General features: G+C 40.4%; 1 protein-coding gene and 1 long non-coding RNA gene across 8 annotated transcripts in view; one reads left to right on the forward strand and one right to left on the reverse strand.

Moving 5' to 3' along the window:
• The window catches only part of LOC127071019 (hemicentin-1), a 149,446-nt gene extending 140,942 nt beyond the window's left edge, over nucleotides 1-8,504 (forward strand). For 6 of the 7 annotated variants that reach the window (XM_051009776.1, XM_051009778.1, XM_051009775.1 and 3 more), the window contains 6 exons: nucleotides 3,911-5,372; nucleotides 5,810-7,035; nucleotides 7,240-7,408; nucleotides 7,579-7,766; nucleotides 7,913-8,167; nucleotides 8,344-8,504. In XM_051009776.1, the coding sequence (XP_050865733.1) occupies nucleotides 3,911-5,372; nucleotides 5,810-7,035; nucleotides 7,240-7,408; nucleotides 7,579-7,766; nucleotides 7,913-8,167; nucleotides 8,344-8,504 (3,461 nt within the window). The remainder of the gene's footprint in view (nucleotides 1-3,910; nucleotides 5,373-5,809; nucleotides 7,036-7,239; nucleotides 7,409-7,578; nucleotides 7,767-7,912; nucleotides 8,168-8,343) is intronic. The other variant, XM_051009773.1, reaches the window with a different exon arrangement.
• LOC127071029 (uncharacterized) overlaps nucleotides 1-14,635 on the reverse strand; it is a 70,620-nt gene that overhangs the window by 53,508 nt on the left and 2,477 nt on the right. The gene's annotated exons all lie outside the window — the stretch shown is intronic.

Raw genomic sequence — 14,635 nt, forward strand, 5'->3', positions numbered from 1 at the left:
TTCATACAATTTTCCCTTATTACAGTATGTCTATGTACGTACGTTATTAACGTCACAAACTACTGTAAACTATTTCGTTCGTATAAAATTAAACAAACAAGAGGGGGAAAAAGAATGAAATGAAAGGAAAAAAAGAAGAAAAAGAAAATGCAGTACAATGAGAAAAGAGTTGAGAACTAATCGATTTATCGGAGAGGCCGTTGACTGATAAAAAAAGAAAACAAAGAAAAAGAAAAAGAAAATTGTAAGGAAAAGCAAACGCGACATTGAACGAACATAAAGGCGTTATCCCGATACCTTGATAACATCGAAACTAAAACGGTTGCTCCATTCATCGTGCAGAAGAGCTCGTCGTATCCGTATCCCGAAACGATTTGTCATAGAGATCCAAATCCTCCAGGGAGAAATCGCCTAACGACTCGGCAAAGGCATAGAGCGAGCATCTCTATACTCTTGGTTCGATCGAATGCATGCACGTTCGAATCTCGTGATGACGAACACACGAAAAGACAGAACGTACGTATACGGATAAATGTGTGTGCATACGTCTATGCATACCTATATACGTACGTACGTACGTACGTACGTACGTACGCAATACTATACTACACAAGTCCATCGTAATTCGTTTTACGCAATCCAATCGGAATGCACGAGAGAGTTATAACAAATGACGAGTAGGTATACCGAGCGCTTTGTGAAGGTGGAAATTGCAGAGAAAGGTTACTGCTCGTTAAAAATGACTCTTTCGAATCATAAATCACCCTAATGATTTGCCTGCAGTTGTTGTAATCTGTAACTTTATCATTTGGCAAATGGATAACTTATACGATTTTATTTGAAATACATCGAATATTGTTATACGAGTTATTCCTATTCGATGGGATTCAATTCCAAGCTTTTTTTATTATCTCTCTCTCTCTCTCTCTCTTTCTCTTTTTCCCTTTTACTTCTTAAAAGATATATTCGTACGTTCGGATAATTTTTAAATCGTTTTTAAATCGCATGAAACGTTCGAGCAAACGATACAAGGATTTAGCATCGAAACCTTCCTACATGGTTCTATTCACCTTGGTTAATCCCTCTATTCGCCATTACTCTCCTCTCTCTGCCCGCTTTCTATGCTCCTCCCTCCTTCTCCTACTCCTCCTCTTTCTCCTTCTCCTTCCCCATCTCCATCTCCATCTCCATTTCCATCTCCTTCTCCTTCTCCTTCTCCATCACCATCTCTTGTCTTTCTCTCCGAGCCTTACGTCATTACACGTCCGTACCTCCTTCGAGAACTTTGACTAACTCGTTCGTATTGACTTAAAAAAAAAGAAAAATTGAAAAAGAAAAAAAAAGAAAACTTACTTTCCACCTACTACTCATCTTTAATACTCCAGATTAAATTTAACGATTTAGTTTAAAAACTCTTTAAAACGAGTTGAACGAGTTTTTCTTCGACCAGAATTTTGGAACTATAATTTCTTGCTTTCTTTTTTTTTTTTTTTGATCTTTCCTTCGAATCATTTTAGTTTGAGAACCACTGACAAAGTTCACACGCATATTGGTCGAGCATTTTTACCCTTTTCGTACTTGTTTCACTGTTTATGTCATTCCGTTCTGTAGAGGAATGTCAACCAATGAGTTGTACGCAGTCGCATCCAGCTGTACATATATGTATATGTATATATATATATACTTCTCTCTCTCTCTCTTTCTCTCTTTTTATTCACGTGAAACGTGGAAAATCGAGGACGGACGTCCGTCATTTCGTAGGCGCTTTCTATTCCTCTACGAACGAATCCAATCTTCAAGAACATCGCTGGAGTTTTGCTATAACTATCGATCGAAAATCTTTTCGAGATTTTTTTATACGCACACACACACGCACGTATGAATGAATAGCGTGTCAAAAAAACGAAATAAATATGAAGAAGAATATTGTAAAAAATCGAGAAGGTAGGAAAAGAAGGAAGATAAGAAAAAAAGAAGAAAAAAAAAGGAGTGAAGGAAGAAGATTAAGAGCCCGCGTGTGGATTATTTAAAACACGCGAGACTGCTGGTACACAGACATGGTAAATACTGAGTTCGTTCGAAACGAAGCACGAGTTAAGAAGCATAGGCGTCTTAGGAATACGAAATTTTGTGCTCTCGTAGATTTGTGTTACCTACACGTTTGTACGTTCGCACCTTCGAATGGACAAACTTCTTCTCTTCAATTGGAAAGTATCGTTCCTTTGGAAAAAAAAGAGAGAGAAAAAAAAGATCGTACGTCTTCTAAATTCGATTTAGAAGATAAATTTTCCTCGAAGAAACTCGATTGATTATACAGGATGTGGTAAAAAGTTCTTACGTGATTTTACAAATCGATTAGGTATCTTTTTTCTCCTTTTTTTTCTTCTTCTTTATCTTTACGTTTTTCCGACACTGTCCGTGAAATTAGAACAAGCTTAGAAAATTGTTTGCCATTCTAAAAGAAAAGAAAAAAACAAAAAAAAAAAAATAAATTGCAGCGTAAAAAGACTTGGAAAGAAAGAAATAATCGATTGGTAATATCATCCAAGATCTTTTCGAACGTTCGATATAATTTCCAATGAGCGTTTCGAAAACACTTGTGACAACACATCGGGATAGATTCCAGGCATGATTAATATTGTAAATATTCAAGGATACGACTCGCGTCGTCTTTTTAACGAGAAATTTTTCAGAGAATTTTTTCTTTCCTTTCGACGTTGAAAATTCGCGGAAGTAAATCGCGTTAAACCGATGGATCGTAAATATGAGAGAAGGAGAGAGAGAGAGAGAAAGAGGTATATAAAACTCTAGAAGAAAAGAAGAAAGAAGTTGACTACCGCAGTCGTTCGGTCGTAAAATGAACGTCGAGAGACGAGGAGAAGAGGTCTCTCTCGATATCGTTAAAGAGTCGAACCGGTGATTTTACCGTTAGGCGACCCAATGACGAAGCACATTCGCAGGGACATCACAAGTCTCGTGGTTCCGAGGTATCGAACGGTACTCGTAGTGCTATCGATCCATACGTCTAACGTTTTAATCCCTTACAATCGATTTCATGCTAATACGGAGTACGTTACAATTTCATTCATAAGGAATCTAAACGTACTTACGTTATTAACATTGTTAATAAATGTATATTGCTAATTAAAGAGGACATTCAAGAGGAGGACCCAGAGAATTCTTCCACAAGAACGATTTGATATAATTTTGATGACGATAGGGAACGATCCTTTCATCGCCTCTTCCCTCGAGTTAATTTCGCGATAGCACCAATTTGATGGGGAACTTTTTAAGAAGGTACATCGTTGAGACGTATGCAAGCATTTAAGAGAGATTTGAAACGATCGGAAGAATTTGACGAATGAATTATTCGACGTGGCATCCGACGTTTCCTCCAGGAGTCTATTTCGATCTCGAGATGTCGTATTATGTAATTTCGGATTTGATTATACAATGCCCCCTGCAGTTTTACATAAATAATATACAAATCTAGACGACCTATTTGATATAATTATCCAAGAATCGATCTGACGTATAATAGAAATACAAATTCGACATTAAAGCGTGACGCGATAAAAATATAAGAATGAGGAGAGATCGAAAAGGATCGATAAAAAAGTACCGCGATAAAATTATTCGATATAGTTTTGACGAGAAGAGCGTTATCGATCGGTACGCTTGCGTCGCACGACTCGGTTTCGAGCCGATGACTCCCTTCGATGCAGAACGCACGGCCTGATTTACTTCGGTGTCGCTAACCCGTCTGCCGTAAAATCATCCCCTTTCGATCTCAAGACGTTCCGTCCAGCTAGTTCGTTCGTTCATGTTTTCTTTGTTTTCGAGTCCGAGGAGAGATCTTCGAAAAGCGGCGTTACTGGTTTAACAGAGGTTCGTATTATCGTTGTTTCAGCTCTGACTCAGGGCCGAGTCGAGGAGACGCAGATGGACACGCACGAGGGCTCGACGGTACAGTTGCAGTGCCGATTCGAGCCGCCTAAGGAGAACGTAACGTGCTTCTGGTTGACCCATACGAACAACAATCATGACAACGCGGCGATCGAGAATCGTTCGTTATCGCCGAATTACAACGTCTTTATGAACCTCGAGGAAGGCCGTTACGATCTACAAATAAGAAATGTTTCGTACGAAAGGGACAATGGGAAATACGAGTGTCGAGTCAAAGTGAGTAGTACGGGTATGGATATCCATAGGAAGTATATCACTTTGACGGTTCTAAGAGCACCGGGACCGCCGACGATATCTCCAACCTCGGCACCCGCCACCGAGGGCCAACGATTGGAGCTCCAGTGTAACACGAACGGCGGTAGTCCCGAACCCGAAGTGAGATGGTACCGCGGTAACAACACGACTCTCCTTCACTCCGGTAGGACGCTATTGGTCGAGCCAACGAAGGAGGACGATCGTGCTATATTTCGATGCGTAGTAAGAAATCGTGCTATGAGAGAAGGGGAGACATTGAACGCCACAGTTACGCTGGATGTTAATTACTTCCCTCGCGTTACGGTAGGCCCGGGAAATCCATTGAAAGTCGAGGTGAACGGTACCGCGACATTGGAGTGCCACGTGGATTCGAAACCAGTAGTTGGTATGGTACGTTGGTGGCGCGACGGTAGCTTCATCGCAACGACGTTTCAACACATCGTACAAAAGGTAACGTTGCAAGATGCCGGCAAGTACACTTGCCAGGCCGACAACGGTCTAGGGAAGAAAGGCGAGAGTTCTTTGTTGCTCGATGTTCTTTATCCGCCGACCGTGTCTATCGAAGGCGAGAGCGTTAGAATCGCTCAGGTGGAGGACACCGTGACGGTACACTGTAACGTATCGGCCAATCCAGCCCCGTCCATAATCGAGTGGCTCCGCGAAGGTCGTCCGGAGTTCAGGCAATCCGGTTCGATATTGAGATTAACTCGAGTCACGGCCGATCACGCTGGAAATTACACTTGTCGTGCGGTTAATACCATTCATCCGACCGGTGGTGAACGAAGGAATCATTCGGCCAAAGCACACGTCACCGTTCGAATTAGACACAAGCCCGGACCGGCAAGAGTAACTCCGGACTCGCCCGTAGCCGTCGAAGGTTCCAGAGTTATTCTCACCTGCATGGCCAGCCCAGCCGGTTATCCCGAACCCCAGTACAAATGGTGGAAGGAGGGTGACGGCGAAAACATTCCTGTCAGAACCGAAAATTCTGGGCCTAAGTATGAAATCGATTCCGTACATTTGGGAAGCGAAGGTACATACAAATGTTACGCCATGAACGAGATCGGAAATGGCGAAGCTGCGTCCGTTAATCTCACAGTTCATCAACCTCCGAAGATACTCACCAAATTACAACCTCACGTCACGAGAAAGTAAGTATCACGGTATTTCCTCCTTCCTCCTCTCTTTTCTCTTTATTTTTTCGCGACTTCATCCTTGCATTTTCCTTTCCCACGAATTCTCTCTCGCGTTTAATGATTCTCTACGAGAAATAAATTCAACCTTCAAAGAGATAAATAGTTTGCGATTCTCGATACTTATTCGACGCAGGAAAATAAAGAAAAAAATAAAAAAAGCAGAGAGAGAGAGAGAGAGAGGAAAGAAAAGAAGCAATTCGAGTTCCCTTTGAGAGTAACGTCGAAGCGTAGAAACCGCACACGATGTTTGCACGATCGATCGGAACGAATCGTTTCGAACTGGCAAGTCAAATTTCTCTCTCTCTCTCTCTCTCTGTATGTGGGTGTACACACACGCGCACACACACACACGCACGCGCCTCTACGTTTGCTTCCTCTATTTCTATTCGCAGAGTCGGAGAATCTTCTTTTCAAGTGTCGTGCGTGGCGCAGGGAAAGCCAAGGCCTAGCGTGCGTTGGTTGAAGGACGACCAAGAGTTAACAGCCGACGAAAGATTGTACAAAGTGATAACGACCGCTTCGGAAGGTCATGGTAACGTGATAACCGTGAACTCTACATTGAGTTTTTTGGGTCATGCTCGTCCGCAGACGGACGAGATCATAGCGAGCGACAGAGGAAAGTACACGTGCGTTTTCGTGAACGAAGTAAAGAAGGTCGAGTCGACGATGATGTTGAAGGTCGAACACGAGCCGATAATTCTACATCAGCACGGAAAGGTTGCATACAATTTACGCGAAACCGCCGAAGTTGCGTGTAAAGTTCAGGCCTGGCCAAAGCCGGAATTTCAATGGAGTTTTGGCAATAACGCGGCGACGTTACAAGGATCGTCGAGCGATGGCCATTACGAGATATCTACTAGCAGCGACAATTACGACGTCTATACCTCGGTTTTAAGAATGACGAATATAAAACAATCGGATTACGGTGATTATACTTGTCGGGCAGCGAACGCCCAAGGTAGCATTACTTCGACGATCAGATTGCAACCTAAGGGTGCACCTGAAAGGCCGATCAACATCACGGCTATGGATATCGGTCCGACTCACGTCGCGTTACTTTGGGAATTAGGTTTCGACGGTGGTCTGCCAATAACGAAATATTTCGTTTCTTATCGGAGAGTAGCCGGAGGTGACGAAGTGATAACTCCTGATTGCACACCGCCTAGAGGACCGGCCGGACAGTGGCTCGAAATAGATTGCAGGAGATCGAATCCTTGCAACGTTACGAATCTCGAGCAACATCAAACCTATACCTTTAAAGTCAAGGTCTACAACACGAAGAATCATTCGGACTACTCGGACGAGGTGGTCGCCACTACGGCGGTAGCGAAGATACCTACGCCGCTTCGCGTCAGCTATGACCCTGAGACCGGAACCCTGGCTATAAACATCGGTGCGACTTGTCTAGCTTTGGTAGCTTCGATCGAGAAATTCGACGGAACGGACAATTCGTGGAGAATCGTCGAGGAGTGGCCTTTGGAAGTATCGGGAAACGCGCCTACGCAGAGAGAGGGTATCCTGGACGATCCGGAATCTTCGGATTCGGAGCCGCGTCTCAGAGTCAGGGTATGCCTGAAGGCCGATCGACAAAAGTGCGGGGAATATGCCGAAGCTGAAAGTGAGTTCGATTGTTAGAATTTTCATCGGCCATAAAACATGTTTGTACGTGCAAATTCGTTCTCTCTTTTTCTCTTTCTCTTCGTCCTTTTTTTTCTCTTCTTCTTCTTCTTCTTCTCTTCTCTTTCGATCGAGATCTCGTACAATATGAGATGTTTTGTGGTACGCTTTGATCCTTAGCCTCGCCAATCTTTCTGTTAAACAGTCGGCCCGTCTTATATAGCGCAAGCTGGTGCTCTTGCCACGCCGACGCTGATCGCTCTGGTAGTCAGCGGCGCGGTCTTCTTGCTTTTCGCCGCTCTCTTGCTTTTGTTCTGCCGATGCAGACGAAAGCACGCTGCCAAGGCCAAGGATTACGAAATGGACACCAACGCGTAAGTTCACGCGTATCGTCTTTTCCTCTAACGCGATCAAAGGCATTACGTTACGCGCGTAGATTGATTCGCGCTCCAGCCGAACTGCAAGCTCTTTCGCGATAATGTTTCTTCGATGATGTAATGCGATCGGTCGGGGAAATTGAACAATTTTCGAACGTCTTCTCCAGAGTCCGACCTAGCCTAGTGGCTGGAAATGGTCAACAAACTCAAGCGCCACCGCCTTATTACGCCGAGAACAAAGCCCTTGAACATAGTTTGGATCATGCCCTAGCTATGGAGGATTCCAAGAGTCCCGCTTACGCTCAACCTGGATACGGTTATCATCAACCTAATCATAACATCAACGGTGAGAACGGTAAATGTTGAAATATCTCTAACTCTATATTTAAGGGTTCCTACGCTCCGACTAATACGTACCGTGCTTTGGAAGTTAATTCTCTCTTTCTAACGAATTCATTTCGTACGAGATGGGAATTTCTAATAAGACATTTCGCACTATAGGTGTCAATATGGGTTACATGGACAATAGCTATTCAAATTCAAACAACGGCGGCTCGGTGAATTCGCAAGATTCTATCTGGCAGATGAAGTCGGCGGCAGCAAACGGCGTCAACCAACCATATGATTTGGGTGGATACGCCACCACCGAGTCCGATTATCCGGCGCACCCACATTACAGGGAGAGCCATAATCTTAGTCGGCAACAATTTTGCCCGGAGCCATTCGCTACGGTTGTCAAGTCCCAGAAACACGTTGGTTCGTACTCCGTTTTGTAAAAATAAACCGGAGGTAGTTAAAATTCGTCTCGAGGAGATTACGTCGTCTCTTCTTTAATTCGATAATTTCGAGTGGTTTGTTTGCCTAAGATAGCGTTTTAAGAGATCGATTAGGGGAGGAGTCGATCGATCGATCAATCGTTTCGAATGTTTCAGATTCGCCCTACGATGTATCTGGTCTACCGTATCAAGAGAATTACGACGAGGACACAAAGCCGCCGCAGCAAGTGAGCCTGTCCTACGACGAGAGTTTAGAATCCGGTTACTCGACTCCCAACAGCCGTGGCCGTAGAATTATCAGAGAAATAATCGTCTGAGACCTGCCTACCGGCTCGCGAGCCGGAAACACGCGTACTACTTGGCTATAGCAGCAGGCCCCCCATCGGCAACCGTTGGCGCAGTACAGACAACATCAACACCGCCATCGAATGGAGATAGTGATCGAGAATCCCTCGGAATCGCAATCGGTGACACCCGGTGCGTCTGGCCACGTGACTGTGGCTGCAGCTGCAGCGGCAGCGGTATCGGCCATGTCCGAGACGGGAACGATGACGACGGCAACAACGATAACGACGACGACGACGACGACGACGACGACGACGACGACGTTGGATACAACGACGACGACGGCGACGGCGACGGCGACTACGACCAATTACACTCACAACTTTCTACGTTCGCCGCGTTGCAATCCGATCGTTTATGGCAACCAATCGTCCGGTAGCATAACCGAACAAGATTATTATCTAACGCAGAGAAGTCCTCGTCCGTTGAGTTCCATCGATGATTTTGACGGTGGAACCACCGTGAGACGAGTCGACAGATCGGGATTGTTAGAAATCTCCAGTTTGGACGCGTCGTCGTCTCGTTATCGACACTGCAGACCAATCGGTGCCGAGAGTATAGCCGGTCATGCCGGTACTCTACCTCGTCGAGTCGATCGTTCAGGTCTTTTGGAAGCTCTCCCCGAACTACCCGAGAATCGTAGAAGTTCCGAAGAAGTACTACGAAGTCCTTACGGTGTACAGGAAGTGACTATGATCAAACCGGACGTTGTCGCGCTCGTACGATCCCCGACTTACGATTCTTCAACGAGATTCTCTACGCCATCGCCGTCCCTATTACGTCCTACGGAAAGTCCTAGTCCAGGTACGATCTCGAGAATATCACCAACGGCTAATTTAACTCGGCGAGCCGACGGCGACTCTATACCGAGCGAACGTACCCTAAGATATCGTTCGCCGACCTCGGACAATACGTTTATTCCTATCGAATCTTCTATTGGCCTACCTGCGAGATTCTCCTACACGGATAAAAACAATTTTTCTTCGTGCGCGAGGAAGGAAGATGAGAAGGAGATCGATAAGGTCGTATCTTCCGAGGAAAAAGATATCAAGAACGAGGGGGATCAAACTAATTCCGAGTTCTCGTCGAAGGATGAGAATATCGAAAATTACGATAAGGATGATAACGACGTACCAAGAGGGGAAAGGGCCGAGGCCGAAGGTTGCGAGAATACTGCTAGTGAAAATCTCGAAGAAGGTAGAGTTTCGTTCAACAATGCCTCCAACAATAAACTCTATCACAATGACAACGTTCAAACGCTCACGGTGATAATACTGTCGGAACAGTTGTGAGGCCAATATTCCTCGTCGTCCCCTTGAACGATAATCCGTCCGAGAGACCTCGACTGGTTCCTTAAGGACGGGGGAACGTTTCTAGTGTATTATATTTAAGTAGCGTGTGTGCGAAGGCTGACGATGATGCCACAAAGAGGCCATACTTAAAGAAAACAAAATGAACGAACGAACGAACGGAACGAACCACACAAAACGAAACGGAACGAAAAAAGTATGATCGACGACTCTCGGACTAAATAAATAAATAAAATTAATTAATTCCTTGAATAAATGAGCAAATAAATAAATAAATAATTAATTAATTAAATAAAAAGAAACACTCGATACAAGTGAAACACGAAGCAGCTCGAACGGAAGGATCTCTTGCGTTTCTTGCGTTCTTTAAATCGTCGGTAGTCGAGGTCATTGAACGAGAGGTCATCGAATGACCTTACAAGTCTATCGGCCTGTTCTCTCTCTCTCTCTCTCTCTCTCTCTCTCTCTCTCTCGCTCTCGCTTTTTTTTTTGAAGAAAAGAAAACAAACAACAAACGAAACGAAAGGAAAAAGGAAATCGAAAAGAAAATAAAAAAGTCTTCGACGTTTACGTGCCATCTTCGTAGGAATTCATTTCGATATTTACAAATAATAATTGTTAGGAACGTTCTCCTCAGTCCAGACATTTTTTCCAATTCACGATTAAGATTGATATCGAACAGATAAGACGAGTCATACTTAAACTGTAAGATAGTCATGCGTATTAGTCGAACTTCGTCGTGTTTTGTCGTTGTGGATGGACTCTGGAAAACATTTTTACATTTGTTTTTCTTTTTTATTATTATTATTTTATTATTACGTTTTTCATTTGATTTTGTTCTTTTTTTATTATTATTATGTCTCTCTCTCTCTCTCTTTCTCTCTCTCTCTACAGTATTCGACTCTTCGTTAGACGTGTTTTATTCGTTTAAATACAGCAGAGAACGCAGCAACAATCTCTCTTTCTATAGCTCGAGATAAAAAAAGGAAAGAAAGATAGAAATAAAAAAATGAATAAAAAAAATAAATAAATATATATACATATATATATATATATTAATCGACGTCGACTACCGACGAGTAGCCAGCCAATTCGCGAATTTGGCGCGTATTTTATACTTTTATATCGTGGAGACGACGCCGCTTTTTACTCGAGCGACGAACGATTGTGATCCTCTGTCTGTACGTTCGAAGAGTTATATTTATCGATGTGACGTGATTAGTACCCTTAGGCGATAGTAACACAATACACACACATATATATGTATATACATATATATATATACACGTACATATATATGTATATATATATCGCTGATAAGCGAACGAGGATAAAGTGTCAGAGTGGACGGGAGAAATTAATTAATGCCGGCCCGTAAACTAGAACAACAACAACAACAAAAACAATAACAACAAGAACGACGACAACAACAAAGTAAAACGCGTGTAGCTCTCGGATTGAAATCGATCGAAGAAAGAAAACGTATCGTATTGGATCGAATATGAAACAAATTTAAGAAAGTAATTGCTGATGAATCTTGTGGATCTCGAAGAAAAAATCATTTTTTATTCATTAGGGTTGGGAATTTGATATCTTTTCTAGAGAAAAACATACTTGCATAAATGTGTATACAGGAATTTTTTATAAAAAAGAAAAGGAAGAAAAAAGAAAAAAAGAAAGGAAAGGAACATTCGATAGAAATAAATAAATTACAACTGAATCTCTATCGTATGTATCTATAAAAGAAGAGATCATCGTCATCTACGTCAATTTTAAAATGAATGAGAAAGAAAAAGAGAGAGAAGAATATATATGTATATATATATACAAATATATAGAGTGAGAGAGGGAGAGAGAGAGAGGGAAAGGAAGAAAGAGAGAAAAAGAATCTCTCCGTTTTATCTCAAAGATTTATATACTTTTTAAATCCAGACTAACCCAGCATCTTATATTCGGTCCAATACGATGAGTAACGCACGTTTTCTCGCGATCGCGTAAAGATCCCTCGTACGATAATTTGCGTACATAGAAATACATAAACACAAACAAACGTACATACGTCGATGGTAGGAGCCTGTAAATATTAGATTTTAAGCATATAAAGTACTTAAAATATAACACGCAAATATAAAGAAAAAAGAAAAGGAAAAAAAAAAGAAAAAACTCGATGTGTTCTCTCGTCTAATGCGTATTTCTCGAAAAGCATGATCTAATGATCATAAACACACAAACACACAAATACATATGCGAAGGATCCTCTTACTTCCTCGATCATTTCTGTATTTTTTTCTTTGTTTCTAGTTTTTTTATTTTTTGTTATTAACTGTTTCGTTAAGACAAAGATTTACAATAGAGAAGGATCATACGTATACATACATATATATATACGTATATACATGTATATATATATATATATATGTATATAAAGAGGAAAAGTATATAAGACTCATTCGAGAGAGAAAAAGAGAGAGAGAGAGAGAGAAATCGTACGAAAATCGTTCGAAATGCTTATCGATTTCAATCCGAGTGAATCGACGGCGATGATATAAATATATAAATATAAATACGACTATAAATAAATAAATAAATATATATATATAAATATATAAATATAAATACTAATTAATTAAAGATAGAGAACGCGCTTTAAGAGTGTATTATAATAAAGGAACGGGGTATTAAAAAGGAGAAAAGAGAAACAATGAAAAGGAAAGAAGAATAAAATAGAAGATGGCGAAGATGATGAAGAGATAAAGAAGATCAAGATAGGTATGTAATATCTTTTCGTGGATGTGTATGTACGTATGTAAGTATGTGTAAGTGTGTGCGTGCGTCTGTGTGCCTGTGTGTGCGCGCGTTTTGCACACTAGTCGTCTCTTCGTTTCCTTTCGTAGTCGTCAATTTTTACAAGAGGCGCCTTTTGTTGAAGTTTATATTTTTCTATCGGAGAAGAGCGAACGACGCATGGCCAAGTACATAAAATATACATACATAAAATATACATACATAAATATACATATAATATACGATAAACACACGATTTTTTTGTTCGCTTTTATCCAACGGAGAAAGAATTAATTATTATTTAAGTACGAAATAAATTATTAAAAAAAAATTTTTATATATGTATGTATGTGTATATATATATATTTTTTTTGTTTAGGACACTTTTATAATTATTTGTACGAATTGTTAATTATGAAAGTATTTTAAATCATGAAAAAATTTGTTTTTGAAAATTTATCGAAAATAATGGTGCAGCAAATGTAATTTTTATATATCTTTCATTCGAATTACTTTTATAATTATCAACATACATACACACATACTCACGTAATATACATAGAAAGAGAAAGAGAGAAAGAAAGAAAGAGAGAGAGAGAGAGAGAGAGAGAAAGGCGTTCGAGATATAAAGCTTTACCGCGCGTTCGCTCGATTATCCTTGTGATCTCATTATTTGTTCGTAATGCAATTCTAGAAGGACGATTTTTCGTTCGACTGATTTTTACACACTATTCCCTTCTCCCCTTCCTCACCGTCCAGTCTTCTTTTCCTTTTATTATTATTTCTTTTTTAATAGTAATTTAATTTTTTATTTTATCTTTTGTCTTTATTTCTCTTTCTCCGTGTTTTAAGAAGGAAAACGTCAAGCTGTGAATAATTATTTGAAATAATTCGCGATCTTTTTCAAAATGAATAATGATAAGAAAATTTTTTTTATCTTCTCGTCAATATTTTATACCGGCAGAAAGAAAGAAAGAAAGATAGATAGAAAGACAGATTTTTCTATTTCACCTGACGTTATTTTTACGATCTAAATTCTTCCACAAAGAAATTTTCAAAATTCAAAGCATAGAACGTTTGATTGTCTCGTTTCCTTGCCCTTATTCCTTTCCATCGAATACAAGTCGAAGTTCTGAAGAGAGAGAAAGAGAGAGAAAGGATCATATATGATACAGAAAAAGAAAGAAAGAAAGAAAGAAAGGAGTTATATACATTTTTGTAAAAAGGGAAGAGAAAAATAAAGTTAAAAATAAAATTTTGAAAAGACTACTCACCGCGCGCGAGAGAGAGAGAGAGAGAGAGAATCGTTTGCAGCACTTACGTATACGTCGTGTTATCAAAGGGTAACGAGCGTCGTCTTGTACAAAAAGGGAACAAATGTAATATTTTGTTTGCGTTAAAATGCGAACGAGAGGAAGAGAAGAAGAAGAACAAGAAAAACAAGAAGAAGAAGAAGAGGAAGGGGAAGAGGAAGAGGAAGAAGTATAATGCCAAGTTTCAAAAAAGAAATAAAACGAAAAGAAGATGGTAGAGATAGGATAAAATGAGAAAAGTCGAAGGAGCGAAGAAAAATGATATGAAAAATGGGACATTGAAAATTGTATTCTCGTGCGCTAACTATAATCGAGATAGTGTTTTATGAAAGAATGAAAGAATGAAAAAGAAAGAGAGGGAGAGAGTAAGTGAGTGAGTGAATGAATGAATGGATGAATGAATGAATGAATGAATGAAAGAAAGAGAGATTTATCTCGGCCAAATTCGTTCGCCGAATTATAAATATATGACGATAACGTGCATTATCTTTTGATTATAATTAATAACGAATAAAAAGAAACAAGACAAAATATGATGAAAGATCTCGTTATCCGATCTTTTGCTTCTTTTTTCGTTTTCATTTCTTTTTACTCACATTTTTTTTTTTTATTCTGTAGTGTATATATATATACATACACATATATGTATATATATATATATATATATATATATATATATATATATACATGCATATG

Source organism: Vespula vulgaris, chromosome 20 (assembly GCF_905475345.1).
Source record: "Vespula vulgaris chromosome 20, iyVesVulg1.1, whole genome shotgun sequence".
Lineage (NCBI taxonomy): Eukaryota > Metazoa > Arthropoda > Insecta > Hymenoptera > Vespidae > Vespula > Vespula vulgaris.